The sequence below is a fragment of the Limulus polyphemus genome, unplaced genomic scaffold (assembly GCF_000517525.1).
Source record: "Limulus polyphemus unplaced genomic scaffold, Limulus_polyphemus-2.1.2 Scaffold572, whole genome shotgun sequence".
NCBI classification, from domain to species: Eukaryota; Metazoa; Arthropoda; class Merostomata; order Xiphosura; family Limulidae; genus Limulus; species Limulus polyphemus.
The window spans coordinates 464,925-480,970 of NW_013666182.1; the positions used below are offsets into that span (position 1 = coordinate 464,925).

Genomic DNA, 16,046 nt, shown 5'->3' on the forward strand with positions numbered 1-16,046 from the left:
ATGTTATTATACCAATGTACAGTTTATCAATGTACAACTGTGGAATATTGTTCCAAATGTCCTATATTTCTCTCCAACAGTTCTACGAAGTTGTTTGGTTGGTTTTGACTATCTCATTTTTTACATTAGCCTATACAACCTCAAGAATGCTCATACCTGGATTTTGTATAGGCCAATCCATGCTTGTGAGTGTTCCATCAGCCTCTTTACTGTCAAGATAGTTTCACCACATTATATGTATGTTTGGGATCACTATCTTGCTGGAATCCTTACCCAATGAATAATGTTTCTGAGGGAATGTCATGACAAATCAGAATATGGCTGTCCCTGTCTGTAGTCACGATACAATCAATTTTATGTAGATCACTGACACTGTTGGTTTTCTACTTCAACCACTTCTATGATTAATAGCACCAGTTTACCATATCCTTTTCAGTCTTACACACAACTTCTCCTGAAGTATGAAAGTCTTGCCAGTGATTTTCATGTGAAGTGTCCTTAACTAGCCAAACCTTTGATTTCTACACACTTGCAGTATTTCAGTCATGGGAGCCATGACAATATTCACACTAACACTAGGTTTAGTGACTACCTGTACTTTTATAGGCTTTATACTGGTAGGACACTTTCTGATTCAATAGCATTATCATAGTATTTGTCTTTTATGCTTTTTATTACTGTTTCCATAATTATTTGCAATACTGTAAAAATATCAGTGAAGCTAAGAAACACATTATGATTTCTTACTTGTTCATAAAAATAGCGAAACGTTACTCTGTCTTTCTCCAATAGATCTCTTAAGTCATTTGGTAGATAGCGAACACGTAATTCGTACCTGGAAAAAACATTTGATTTAACTCAAAAAAGAACAGATTGCTAAGAAAAAGTAACAGATATATACTGTATCCAAAGGAGTTTATTTTTACTTGTTGCACTTAACAAGTTCAATTTCACAATAATAGTTCTAAGGATAGTAAAAATATTTGAATATGACTAAGAAAAGTGTGACATTAATTGTTTTGAAACACAACTATTTCTCTCTATATCTTGTTACATTTCTGAAAGAATATTATTTAGCTATTTTAAAATATTATGTAGCTGCATATGTGATGTGTATATAAATATATATATATTTCACCTAACTTTTAAGTGAAAAACGTTATAAATTATTCCAGTTATTACTGTAGCATGAAGTATCTAAAAATAATTGTTACTCTGCATCTAATTTAATTTGTAATATATGATATCATTTGAAACCTATTTATTTTTGTACTAAGTATACTCTTTTGGGGCATGTGATAATGAAGCAAGCTTAACTCTACCAAATCTTTCAAAATACCTAGAATTAAATTCTACATGAAATTTTTAGCAGTAAAAAGTTTTAATATTCTACTATTTGATTCTTCATTACTATCTTTTACTTTCTTTGAATCATCATATATATATTTTTGAATACCATGAGATTTACTGCAGCTTTCAAAAGACTTAGAAATTCTGAGCACTTTTGAATAGTCGAGTATTTTTCTTCAGGAATCAAAAGTGGAAAGGCTGAAGAGTGTGGGATTATGAATATGAAAAAGATGTACATGTCATATGAGCAAAAAAAGTGGTTTTCAAGGTGGCCATTAGAGATTATATCAGAGAATGGTTAGTATTATCATTACATATATGTACTTATAGTTGTATCATGTAAGATGATGTTAATCATTCTCTAGCATAAGTAAATAATTATATTTACCTTCACATACTACTCAACAGTTTTTTTACTTTGAACTAAACAAGTGACCCCAACATTTCCTAATGACACATCCTTTATCAACAAAGATTGGTCAGTTTGTTTTTGTATTTCTTCTTGAGTTTCTGGATCTTTCGAAATCTACTTGATTTCTTTTTTTTTGGTGATTCTTTCATCATGAATGAGAGTTATGATATATTTATTTTTCATTTTAAACTTTAATGTACTTTCCTAAAATAATAAATATGATGTAAAATAACATAAAAAGACACAAATATTACCTCCAGTCATCGGTTGATAGATATGACTGGTATGTTCTCACCACCTGAGATGTAGGAGTATCAGTATGAAGCCACAAACATTCCCCTGTTGTCTTGCATCTTAACCTTAACCCGTAGACAACTTCAAATGGTCGTGGGCCATCTGCTAATCTCTCAGTAACACGACTGATAATCTCCTAACACAACAAATTTTAAGTAATTCTTGGAAAATAAAGAACAACTTTATCCTATAATCATTTATGTGATTTGTAAAGCATCCTTTTGTTTTATTAAAAAATTCTAAAAAGGTAGTATAAACAACACAAATGATCCCACTCATAAAAAACAAAATTTAAACTCTCCGAGATATCTATTATGAAATATAGAAACATTATAACTTAGCTCAGAATCAAAAACATTTAACTTCTCTCTAAACTAAGTTTGTTAACTACACACTTTTTGGGACAAAAATTTTGAAAAAGAACTTCATTAGAAGCTTAAGCTATACTATTTGATCAGAAAACTAGTGGTCAGTGTAAAATCAAGCATCTTAATATGCTAAGCAGTCAGAATTTAAAATTCTACTGGTAAAATCTTAAACATGAATGAAACAGATTTTTAGATCATGGAATTCAATAAACTAACAACTTTATTTTGATATGGAACTTTAATGTAGATCTTATGTCTATTGAACTAAAATTAGATATTATAAAGGTGAAAATTAAGCAATTGTATAGTGCCAATATTACTATTATTCCCGGGGAAGAGTTAAAGGACACTCAAATGGTATCTCAAGTTTCACAGAATTACTAATTTCTGTACAAGAAAACAGTGTCATATTAAGTTTTTAGGAGTTTTAACAAAAATAAAATATTTTTTGATCTACAGTAGAAACAGCAGACAAAGAAATCCAGGATGAAACAAAAAATAGGAAATTGGAAGTCTATTATCATCATGCTAGAAGTCCTTGTACAAGTTTAGGACTATACATTTTTTTTTCTTTGAAAAAAAACAATGATTTTACTTAAGCAATATTTTTCTATGGTTAGGAGAGATCTATGTCAGTTCACTGTTTCATACAAATTTCCACAACTTTGTATAAAGTTATTTCTTAAAAAGTCAGAGTTCGTTCACGCACACACACTCTTATATGTACAGTAAGACATTTTCATTCATCAAATGTTATGCCACATGCCAAATTATTCAAAATTAAAGCACAAACACACAGAGAAAAATGTAAAATTTGGAAAGAATTAACATACACGTAAATTTAAGTATTTTAAATGAAGTACAGGACCTAAATCAACTAGTTGTAATTCTACTTTTCTTCAGAAGAAATTGTTCCTAAACATTTATCTTCTTATCAGCAAATTTGAAAATAAAATAATTACTTACTTTTACATTTGAGGCCTCTGCTAGATTGATGACAATAAAGCTTCCATTGCTCAAGTACACTTTAGATACAGACGTCTCCAGTCGGACTTGTGATGAATGTGGTGGAAAAGCCAGTTGCTGTGGAAAACCAGGATCAGTGGGGTCACTCTTTCCATTCTGCATACTAAAATAGCATCAATAATACGTGAGAAGTTGTAGATGTTACTCTGTAAATCATTTATCTATACAAGAAACAGAAAAACCACTTCAGAAATTCTCTCTCACAAATGTATTTGTATGATGTTCTATTATATTTTTTTAAATAAACCAGAAATTAAGAGCAAAGTTCTGACTTCTAATATCTCATGATGACAAGAAACCTACTTGAAGTAAATATATATGTAGTAGAGGAGGCTGATGTGGATATTAAATACATTTATTTAAAACACAAAATAAATAACAATGTTTTGACCTCCTCAGATCATCATCCTAACATGATGATGACCTAATGAGGTTGAAACATTGTTACTTGTTTTGTTTTAAATAAAACTTTTAATAACCATATCAGCTGTCTCTACTATATATATATTAACTTCTATGTTTAGGTGCATAAGATATTGTTTATGGAAATTCAACCTTAATAAAGGTGGAGAGAAAGCTTCTGAATTATTCAGTGAGTTTGTCTATTTTGATAACAAAAACTTTTTTATGTATCACAGACAAGTATCATTAATTTATTGTAATTCCATATATGTGTATGTATATCTTTATAGTTTCAGAAAATAAACTGAATCACCCAAACAATCTTCAGTCACAATTCCAGTTTCATTCTGATATTCAAATGATGCATTATGAGAATTTTTAGAGCAGGAGCAACAAAAATCATTATGTAACTTCTTAATTTAGAAACTAGTAACTTCTAAGTATTCTCTAATATGTACAGTACATATAGCTACACACAAAACAGATATGGCATATTCATTATCACCAGGCCCACCGAATGAAACCTGGTCATGCCGTTAAGCCCACAAAGCATCTTCAGGCTATATCTTCATTTAATGATAAAAACCATAGTTTTTGGCTTTTCTTTGCATGTAGACACTTGATACATTAAGAACAACTGAAATAATAATTTGAATAATAATTAACATGTATTTGTTACTTTATAGATTTAATAGATATTTGTTGTTACTTTATTAACATTTTCATGCTTGTACTGTGAGGTAAAAACGGCTGCTGCTATGATTTTGTCTGGTTTATGAGCTCGTTGCTGTCCTAATTTAGGATCTTCTTTTTAATAAATTCTTGAAAATTTTAAAAAAGAGAGAGAGAAAGGGGACCCGGCGAGGATGTTTGCCCCAGGGCCCGTGCTGGTTCTCGACATTCCTGATTATCACTAAGTTTATCAAAATAAAGTATGAAGTCTTGCTACTAATCATGCATAATAAAAATTCACCTTTTGATTTTTATCATTACACATTTCTAAGTTTTCCTTTTTTCTGCTCTAAGTTTATTGTACAATAAAACAAGACACATGATTAGGAAAAATACAAGTTAGGCTTCAGTCAAACAGATTTATTTTTCTAACAGGGTGACTGACTAGCTTGTGAAATAGGAGGAATTGATGGATTCCTGAAAAATACATAGAGGTTTTAAAATTTATATTTTTACTTTTCTTTTCCTGAGGGGTGGGTGTGAAAGGGTAGTCTTGAAAGATAAAATGGTTCCTTGTCAATATGTCATGTTAGGGGTTTAATACAAAAATGAAAATCACATATCAACAATAAATATCTGTTACAATTAAAACAATTATAAATGTTCGAAATACTATATTTTACAAAGTCCCTTCACAAATTACGAGTGTTGCAGGTTTGATATATCATCTAAGCTTAATAACATATACTGAAACAACTAAAGTCAGCCTGATGATACCAGAATAACTTGGCAAAAATAAAATATTTGTGATGTTTTGAATATTTTTTCAGTCATTTTTAGGTCTAAGTAGAAACCTAAATACCAGTGAATATTTAAAAATATATATCTTTCAATTCCTGTATTATCTAAAATATCTCTATGCACAGAATTGGGTATAGTTTTCCAAAACATCAGCTGATGGTGTAAAATAAAGTATCAACATATTATAGACTGTACTAATCATGAACTTGTAACACAGTAGTAATACATAGTTTAAAATGCCATTTCAAAAATAACTGCTTATAAACCACAAAGTTTCCTCTTAATTTCATTTTATAATTCCCTAAAATGCTAATATCTGATGACAAACAAGGATTACTTGGTACAAACTCTTTTCCTACAGACTAAAATATTTCTAATAATTTCCAAGTTTCATTAAATAAACTGGTCATTAATTTCTTATGAAACACATACATACATGTAAACCAGAAATAATGTTATAGCCAGATCTATAGTTCTGAATACTTGAAATATTATAATAATTTGTAAGGGTACTGACACTAGTGTCAGATGAAGATCCCAGGGTAAAGTTTCACACGTAAACTACTTCTTAACAACCTGATACATTATATTAGTATCCAATGTTTGAGTTGGGGTGAGGGAGGATATTTAACAAGATGTATTACGCCTAATTAGGGCTTTGGAAAATAATCTGGCATCTTTTAACTGCTAACAAACACATGGCCACACAGAGGTTAGAGGAGGCTCAGGAAAAATGTAAAAAGATTAGTTTACTCTTTGACTGAGTTATTATTATCATAACTTAACATTTAAGGACAACAAGGGGTCTATTGGTTCAATGAGACTATCCCATTCACATGAAAACAAAGGTAAGTTCATAAAATTCAAGGAAAATATACCTCCAAGCTAGCAACTCATCAAATGCCAATTGTCAATATAGTTTTAAAAATATTATATTTTAGGTGGCCCTATCTTATATGATTCATAATATATATTTTTTATTAAAACTTTTTTCTGATCCACTTCTGTATTTTTTATCAAATAATAGTTTGTATTTTGGGGTACATATAGTCAAATGCCCCTTCTGAGTAGTGCTAACACAACATAGCAACTCCATGCTGGTAGTGGTATCACACACAGAATATCAGGCCAACTGTTATGCAAAGCATGTACACAATGAGATAGAGGTGAAATACCCTTAAAAAGCACCAATATAATATAATACTGTTAAGAAATCCCCTGTCCTGATGGGGTTTGGGCCTGGGACTCTCAGCTCATGAGTGTTCTGAAGTAAATACTCTTAGAAACTGATATACCAAGGATCAAGTCCTAATCTTGACCATTATAAGGTACATCACAGTCTAAGAAGTCATTTAACCTTTAGCATTTGACATTTCACTGGCTCTATACAAGAAAGTGTTGCAAACAATTACCAGTATAATAACTCCATTAAATATTTTTTCTATTTATTAACTTTTAAACAGAGAATAATTTAACTATTCCTCACTGAAGTATTAAACACTGCCATAATTCACTATCAAACAGTCATCAAAATTGTCAAACTACAAATTTTAAGCATTTTATTAGATCATAAAGCAAGTACATTGTGATCTAACTATAAGACTAATTTCAGTTATAACAACATTTAATATAAAAGAAAAATCAGAATGTATAGCATAAACTGGAAAATAAACAACAGCCAAAAGGTTATCAAGTTTCACCCACTATCTTTCAACACAGATGACTCTTTTTATCTGCAAAAAAAAAGGACTAAAAGGAAGTCAGCCTTAAGCAACAGGAAACATATTCTCAGTGATTTTGAAAAATTATACTTAGAAACACAATGAACAAAAACAACCTGTAATAAAACTCGCTAGTTAAAGTTGTACATTTGCCATTAATATCTTCTCACAATCTCCATGTAATATGGTGAAAAAAACAAATTACACAAAACTTAATAAACAGGATTTAAATAATATATAGTTTTTATACAAAATAATTCACATATAGGTTGTACTGGAAACAAGCTGAATAATTTGATTTGACATTTTTATAATTTATTTGCTTATGAAATTTCCAAAATGTAGTTTTGGAATTAGGTCATGCTATTTGGACACAGTAAAATTAACATTATTGATATTCAGTGACATTAAGAAATATTATCACTGTATTAATTTCATGTAAATATTAATATCAGTTATGATGATCCTGATACTAAAATAAACTCAATTTAATGCTTCTTATTAGACTGTATTTTAGAATTATCATCATAAAACATAATTTTCAAAGCATATTATTGTATTATAATTACAAGAGCGACACTATATAATACTTCAAGTGTGTTTTGGCCTGGTGAGTCTTTGTCTGGGTTATTTCTGGCTGAGTGTGTTTCCAACCTACATCTGACTTTGGAATAGGAGAAAAATTAAGACTAAAAGGATGTCTAACAGTAGAAAAAACACACACGACCTCCAATATTAAAATAAACAAACTGAAGCTAAAGAAAACTAATTTTTAATCTATTTCTGGAGACGCATAATCTTAACTTTATGCCTAAAACACCCAGGTTTATGTACACTGTTCTTTTAAATATTTTGAGATATAATTGTTTTAGTAAATTTAAGTGAAATTTCAAAACATGTAAAACTCATTGCTGAATAAGACACGACAACAGAACACTTTAACAAGTAGTATAAACCAGTAGTTATGAGCTAAGCAATACTGTTTTTGGATGCTAGTATTACTGGATCAAAGAGTTTTGATCTATTAGTTTTACTTTTAGTACTGGAGTAATAAATTTAAATAAAAACTTTAGTGTTAGAGATACAAACAAAAAAAAAGTTTAAATTATGGGAATTACACACATAAATGTATCCTTGTTCTCATCAAGAATAAACTTCTGTCCATATTGTTGCTTTTATACAAAGAAACCAACGAATGGTCTGTTATTTAAACAGACATTGATAAATTGTTTATGACATACAGTGACTTGAATTGTGAATAGCATCGAAATTTTTTAGGCAATATGATATGGAAATTTTCATTACTTTTCAAATAAAGAGAATAAAGTTAAAATGCACGCTACTCATTCAAGCTGAATGTCTTAAATTAAACTACAAGTACAATATAACTTATTGACAGCTTTTTTTCCAAAATATTCTCCGGCAAAGGGCTTCAAATATTCGATCGTAAGCTCAAGCAATATATAGCTTTAGTATTTCTTGTTCATAACAATTCTTACTGTACCCAGTGAAAACAACCTGATGAAGTTGATGAGAGTACCCATATCTTTGTGTAATCACACATATTCTAATCTAAGCTGTATGAATGATTGAATCAAAATATAGATTAGTAGTAGTAGTACTAAGCATGTCTTTAGTTTAAGTTTAATCTATTTTCATTGGAAAACCGATGTTGCAGAAAACTTCAAATTTTACTTCGCAATTACACGTATCGTATCGAAAATATTAAACATCAACTAAATGATAGATTACACTGTTAGCGTTACATCTTACAGAAAAATTCACAACACATCTCAATTCAACATCACAACAGTTTTAATTGAAAATAAGCTTTAGCAGAGTCAACGCCACCTTTGGATAGAGTTAAATTATACTAAAGTAACACTTGACATTTAACAACAAAATGAAAGCACCGCATTAATATTATACATAAGATGTATGTTCAAAGTTTAATATTCACCTAGCACAAATTTAATTAGTAATGAGAAGTTGTTCCTTAAAATATCGCGTTAAACAGCATGTCTAAGGAAGTATTTCGAAGAATTTAGATTGTTTATTGTTTCAGTATTTACATAATTCAGGTCTAAAATATTTATCTGCTAAAAGAGGACAGGGTAAAATATTTTAACAAAATTAAGTAGCTTATAAACGGTGGGTGGTAGATCCTTTGTTTTTAATACGCTTTACAACAGGTGCTTTGTATTAGCTGTAGTAAAATTTTCGCTAAACTACATTTGCGCATAGTCATCCGTAATTCTGAACTAATAGATTAGACACCCACTGCCAACTCCGTGGCTATTCTTTTCTGATCGAATAGTGGATGGGACTGTCATTCTTATAACAACACGGCCCAAATAGTGTGTAGCACGTTTTATCGGCAATAGAACGCGAATCGTGAATTCTGAGAAAGCTTACCACTAAACAACATATGGTTCACAAATGATCCACCGATGGAGTTTTATAAAACTTCATTGATAATAAAGGGGTCTTAGCAGTTGGAGTCTGCTTTTGTTTTTATTAATATTTGCGTTATAGACATAGCTTTCTGACATCTCTTGCTAACCAAAAAGGATTTCATTTTAGACAGTTCACTCAAATATAATGTGTTTTGTTCAAATGCGAGCGTTACATGCGAGTTTGTTATCATATAAGTTGACAGTAGAAAGGCAACAGTATATGTATAAAAAACCTCTCTGTATTTTTATTTAATCTCTCGATGGGTCAGCGGAAAGTTTCCGGTTATTTCAACGTAAAATCCGGAGATCGATTCCACGAAATTGGACAGAACGTTGTGTAACATTGCACTAAAAATTGAAAAAATAACAACAGTTTTTTTTTTTTGTATTTAGTCGTTTAATACTAGTTTCGTTAGTTGAGTCAGTAATTATAATCAGACTGTAAACCGCATGACTTAAGAATACTGCCTAGCTGTAGGTAAAAACATTTATGATTGGTTTCCAGTGGAAGATTGTGTCAGTTCTTGGTAATATGGATCCAGTAACCGCAGTGTTCAGTCTAGCACGCCTACTTAACTCATTCTAAGTTTTAAAGTCACAATTAATATACTTAGAAGTAATGAGAATCGGAATCTGACAAAACAAATTACAAAGCATTCAACGTTTGAAGTCTCCGAAGAAGCTTGTTCAAATATGGTAGACTAATGCGTCTTAATAAATCAAGTTTATAGGGGTTTTTTGAACTGTTGATTACGTATTGTCTTATTAAATTGAAAAGATATTATTTATATGTTATTATTTTATGTTTATCATATAAGTTGGAAGGTAGAACAGACAGATCAGGCCAAGTGTCCTGTTGTTCAAATGAATGTGAAAACTCATAATTTTCGAATTAACAGAAATTCATAAGAAAAGTTCTGTAAATAATAATAATATTGGCTTCGAAGATCAGATTGTTACAGCTAATAATAAATGCAGTCTCAATTGGTCAATATTAAATTCAATTTCAGAAGAATAATTTAATACTGGAGAGATTTTTAAAAAATGTTTCATACTATAATGATGATTCTCGGGTATTGATTAAATTCAGAATACAAAAATGCTTGGCTTGTTTGTTTCTTCGAAGGTTAGCACAAAATTACACAATGGGCTATTTGTTCTCTGCCCACCACGACTATCGAAACCCGGTTTCTAGCGTTGCAAGTCTGCAGACATACCGCTGAGCCACTGGGGGAGGGGGGCATACTTGGCTTGCGAAATTTCTTAACGTGTTGATTTTGTTAATCCACGAGTTTGTTATCATATAAGTTGACAGTAGAAAGGCAACAGTACCAATAATAATTCATTTGTAACACCTTCACAACACTTTTATGTTCATGTTATCTTAAATAAACCCACATATACAGAAAAACAAACAACAACAACAACAAACAGGGTAACAATAGTCTCATTCCTAGAGCACTTCCAAGAAAATACTTCGAAATAAAAATACGAGTTAGTTCTGGTTTTTGTAGCTGCAACTTTGGCAGGAGACATAAGTTAATTTGAACAACATTTTCGAATTAAAAAAAAAATGTTACAAAAAATATTTTCTATGGAGATTTTGAAATAAAAACCGTTAAAAGTATCAATCAATTCAACAAACGAAAAAAGTATCGCAAAGAAAATTAAAACATGACTAATGGCTAACATAAGCATGACTTACATATGAATCTTTCAAAACTTTATAGAAAAAAAACAGGCTTGCAGCCGCAGAAAAAAAAAAAGTGCACGAATCCCACACCACAAACGGGAAAGATCGCAACTATTTCCAGCTGTTTAGCTAACTTCCGTATGGCAAAATTAAACATAAGACTAACAGACAGAGAAGCAAAAATTTGTTTAAAAAAAGAAGCGCAGCTGCTGTAGAAAAACTAAAACTTCATTGTCACAAACAACGATAATCAGTTGTTTTACATTTGCCCATATATCTTGGAGTTAATGAAAAACCACAGTAAATGGAACAAACTAGCTACGGGTCGAACAGACTTGTAACTACTCATTAAAGAAAGTTTGCTTGTTAAAAAAAAAAACTATCATAAGACTTGAAATTAGATAAAGTAGTTTCGAAACATTCTTGCGCCCTCTTCAGTATCACACTATGGTTACTAACTGGTACACAAACGATATTGTGATATCTGATTATTATTATGTTAAAGCTTATCAAATTTCATCACGTTGTTGATTGTTCATCCAGATAACATTTGTTTTAAACTTTAACCTTCAACATCCCCCCTATAAACACAACTTCTTGACGGATTTCGAACGCACAGCAGGAGACTTTTGACTTTTTGGGAGGTCAAACAGCAACTATAATGGGTAGAACTCGACACAGCCTGCACACTGTAGTTATTTTCAACTTAATACTCCAAACGTTTATCACGATAACAAAACGCAGAGTTTTCAGATGCGTGTTTTTGTTGTTGTTGTTGTTTAATTGCCAATTGAATAAGCAAATATTCAGAGACAATTCAAATTTTATATAAAAGCAAAACTTTTTTTTACGAGAAACAGTTAACTAAGATTGGGAAAAGGTGAATTAAATGACTATTAAAACAATCCTAGAAATATCCGTTAACTTGAATTTTAATACTTTGCTTCCAAATATTTACCCTCAAAAGCATCCAGCCTCTAAGATAAATATAAGAGTTCAAGATTAAGATTTTTATAAAAATCAGTCAGAAGAAAAGTTACAAATGATGTTTATTGTTAAAAAGATTATTTTTAACCATTCAATAAATTTCAGGGTAATTGATCTAAAAATTAAATGTTATTACGTCATTGCCCTGGGAATCATCCGTCATCATCCTCTCATTTACATAATAAGCTGATTTTGTTAACTATACAAAGAAACATTTTTAAAACTTTACTGCTTCTATATCTTACGAATTGTGATTTTCTTTATCTTTTATGTAAGAACCTATGGTGTTTGAAGAAATATGAAGGATTTTAAGAACACATAGCTCTTCGTGCTCTATATATCACACGTCATCAAGAACCGCGAGCAGCTTCCCGCTTCTTCATCAGCAAGTAGGCGTGGCAGTCTCGTGAAGGGAACCATACAAGGTGCTGCATTACTGAACACAAACTGTGTAAACAAACACCGGATAAACAAGACTGTATACACCAGATAAGTTTTAAACACAGTTATTTTACGGTAATACACTTAAACTCTAAAGCTCTTTTACTTAGTGTCATTATTGCATTATAAACAAATAAAATGAGCTTTAGAAGGATAAAATAATTTCCTACATTCCGCTTTAGAAGCTACATTAGCAGTGGCGTATGAAGCGGAGAAGACTATCCCTAAAAACTATCTCAGATTGCTTCTCCTCAAGTGAAAACAAATTGAAAGTTTCCTTATAAAAATAAACAAGGTATTAGTTACTTCAGTGCTTAAGATATTATATTGTAGTAATAGCTAATAATGCATTATTCCATACCAATAAATTTTTTTGCTCGAATTCGCTCCATCCCCAGTTTGGATAGCTTAGCTACATCACTGCAAACTCGAAAATAATGATAATAATAAGTGAAGTGACTCACTTCCTCATAACAAATTCTAAATGTTTCTCATAGATAATTTCTCTGTGAAGTAATTGAAATTAAGTCAATAATATTAAATGTAATCCAATAGAAAGCTTGAATGTGAAAGCAGGTAGACCAGAGAGTTAGTACGTTCGCAACTTTCTCATAAGCCCTCAGAATTGTCGGAATTCAGATAATGTCCGCCGGTATTGTTATCTAGGATCTATTATATTTGCTAGGTTGACACACTGTATGTGAAAAAAACAAACAAAAAAAAAACGTTACATTTATGCTTTTCACTGCATAGCTAAAGAGAAGTAACCATGACTCATGGCAAAGGCAAAGATATAAAAATAAGTGCCTAGGCCTCATAATTCTCCTTATTCTACCAGCAACAGGCAGAGACGCCAGTTGAGGACCAGTAGGGCAATTTCCCTTTCTAAAGAAGAAGAACCAGACAGTAAAGTTTTAGTTTTGCGAGTTTTACATTTTGTATGGTAAAGCTACAATCTAATTCAATGACAAGCTGACAGCCACTTGTTGTTGAATTTTTCACTATAGCAAAATTCAAGAACTTCTAGGGACCGGTACCCCCGGGCCTTCAAAGGGACTTATTCCCTCTAAACAAAATAATATCTCAAATGGTTTTGTTGAAATTAGGGATTGAATTACACATCTTTAAGTAGACAAGTTAGCACAAAAGCAAAATATGTTTTGCCAAACTAAGCAAGGTGAAAAATCTTTTACTTAGTGGCTAAAAATCGACTTTCTGAAAGTTAGTGCTTTAATAATTGCAAACACTCTGAATTGGATCGCTTATCTAGCAAAAAATATTTAATATGTCTCCCTTTTGTTTACAGATTGCAAATGAATAAGCCAACTATACTAAAATTTAACAGTTTGTTATTATACTTTATTGTTTTTGGTTTCGAATATCCACACAAAGCTACGACGCCACAAGAAAGGCAATTTGTCACCCACCGCAAAATTTTGGGCTACCTTGTTTCTTTAAAGCAGAGGGATTTTACTTCATTTTTATAGCACATCTACAGTCCCACATGAGGACTGCGTTTTCGTGGCAACGTGTCGAGAACAACGAATCCTCGGATTTACACTTGAAACAAGTTAACGGCTAGGCAACGCCCAACTACTCTTGTCAGAAACAGTAGGATATGACCGTTACCCTTATAATTCACCCATGGCCCCAAAGTGTGAAGTGTGACTTTTTTAAGGTAATATAACGCCAACAATGAACCCACAGATCCATATCTGGGTATACTAACCTTTAGGCCACGATCGGCGTTAACTTATTAAGACAAGAAGTTCAAGATGCTCGCATATACATGTGTGAACATGGATGGCAAGGAGACATTTTTACAATAGTAGAAGTTAATTGTCAGTAATCGCAGGCCAACAATTTTTACCTTACCTTTCAGTCTTACTATTTTTTCGCCTTAATACAGGAGCGTCTCCTACTGTAGCCACTTAACTGCATCTGCGGGGTTCTGCTATACATTAGTTTGCCATATTCCTCTGCATCCCAAACCTAAATAAGTATTTACCTATTGACACTTTCAGGTCCCTATTCAAAACAGATGAACTTAAAATATTCAAATGATAATAAGAGGGGAGCGAGCTAAATCCAGATCACCACCAAGAAACAATAAGATTTGATCTATGGGAGTTGACAGGTAAGGAGGTTTAACTTCTCGGTATTACGAGCTCTGTCCACCACAGAATATGTTCTATGAGATAGCCCTGGTTACAAGCCATTGTCCTGCATCACAATTTCTACTGCTGGTGGCTTCTGTACAGTGCACTGAGGTCAAAGTTGTCCCCGTCCCCTTCCTTTTTACATGCTTTCAAAATTATATCAACCATATGCTGAACTCCGTGGACCCATTTCGGCACTCCAAAAACACAGAAATCCATGGGAGATGATAGCGAATTATATAGAATAATTTCCCGTTTTGAGGAAGAGGAACTGGCATGTTAACATGGGTGCATTGTTTTGATGGAGCCATACCTTAATTGACATTCAGTTGGTACAAAGAGAGTATGCAGAGTTCACCTTGGCACTCTTCTGAACTCTCCGAATGTTTACTTTACCATTATAGATGCAAATTGAAACTATTATGAATCCCTTAGACAAATCTTCACAACATGCTCTATACTATTTTTAAAAGGTCGTATCACTATCTGGGCTGCTTTTTCAAACACTTATGTAGGTTTGAATCCCCGTCCTATCAAACATGTTCGCCCTTTCAGCCGTGGGGGCGTTATAATGTGACGGTCAATCCCACTATTCGTTGGTAAAAGAGTAGCCCAAGAGTTGATGGTGGGTGGTGATGGCTGCCTTCCCTCTAGTCTTACACTGCTAAATTGGGGACGGCTAGCGGAGATAGCCCTCGTGTAGCTTTGCGCGAAATTCAAAAAACAAACAAACAATTTAATTTAAATGCAACAAGAGAATCAAGACTTTTAACCATAGGAATAGGCAAGAAAAAGATTGGATTTGAAAATTGTTACTGCAATTGTGTCCAACCCTTTCTATATATGATACGAAGGGTGCCGAGTTTAAAGAACCTGTTTCAGTGAGACTTTTGAAAAAGTAACATTTTAGCGCGCGGTAAAGTGTTGCGAGTGCTAAAAGCGGTCGACTTCTAGGGGAAGAGGGTCTGGGAGAATGCTCCCCATAAATTGTTTAATTCTATGAAGCAAAATGGTGCAAACTGGCGCATTTCCTGGATAAATGTGATGCTGAATTTGACCTGGATCCAGCCAGTCAATCAACCACAATGCTTTATAGAAGGCTGCTAATTTGACCAAAACGTGACATTTTAGTCATTAATGGGTGTAAGCCTGAGAATAGGCACAGATGCATGAGTCTCACGTTCAATGGATGAGTTATGGTAACACTGCAGTAGTGAAACATTTGTACACATGTTGTTTTAAACCTTAACATTGTTATCATTCG

At 32.1% G+C, this 16,046-nt stretch overlaps 1 protein-coding gene across 1 annotated transcript in view; it reads right to left on the bottom strand.

Annotated features, from left to right (window-relative positions):
* LOC106459183 (focal adhesion kinase 1-like) overlaps positions 1 to 16,046 on the bottom strand; it is a 69,207-nt gene that overhangs the window by 42,379 nt on the left and 10,782 nt on the right. Inside the window, 3 exon segments of the mRNA XM_022385619.1 lie at positions 748 to 835; positions 2,017 to 2,192; positions 3,391 to 3,553. Coding sequence (XP_022241327.1) covers positions 748 to 835; positions 2,017 to 2,192; positions 3,391 to 3,553 — 427 coding nt within the window.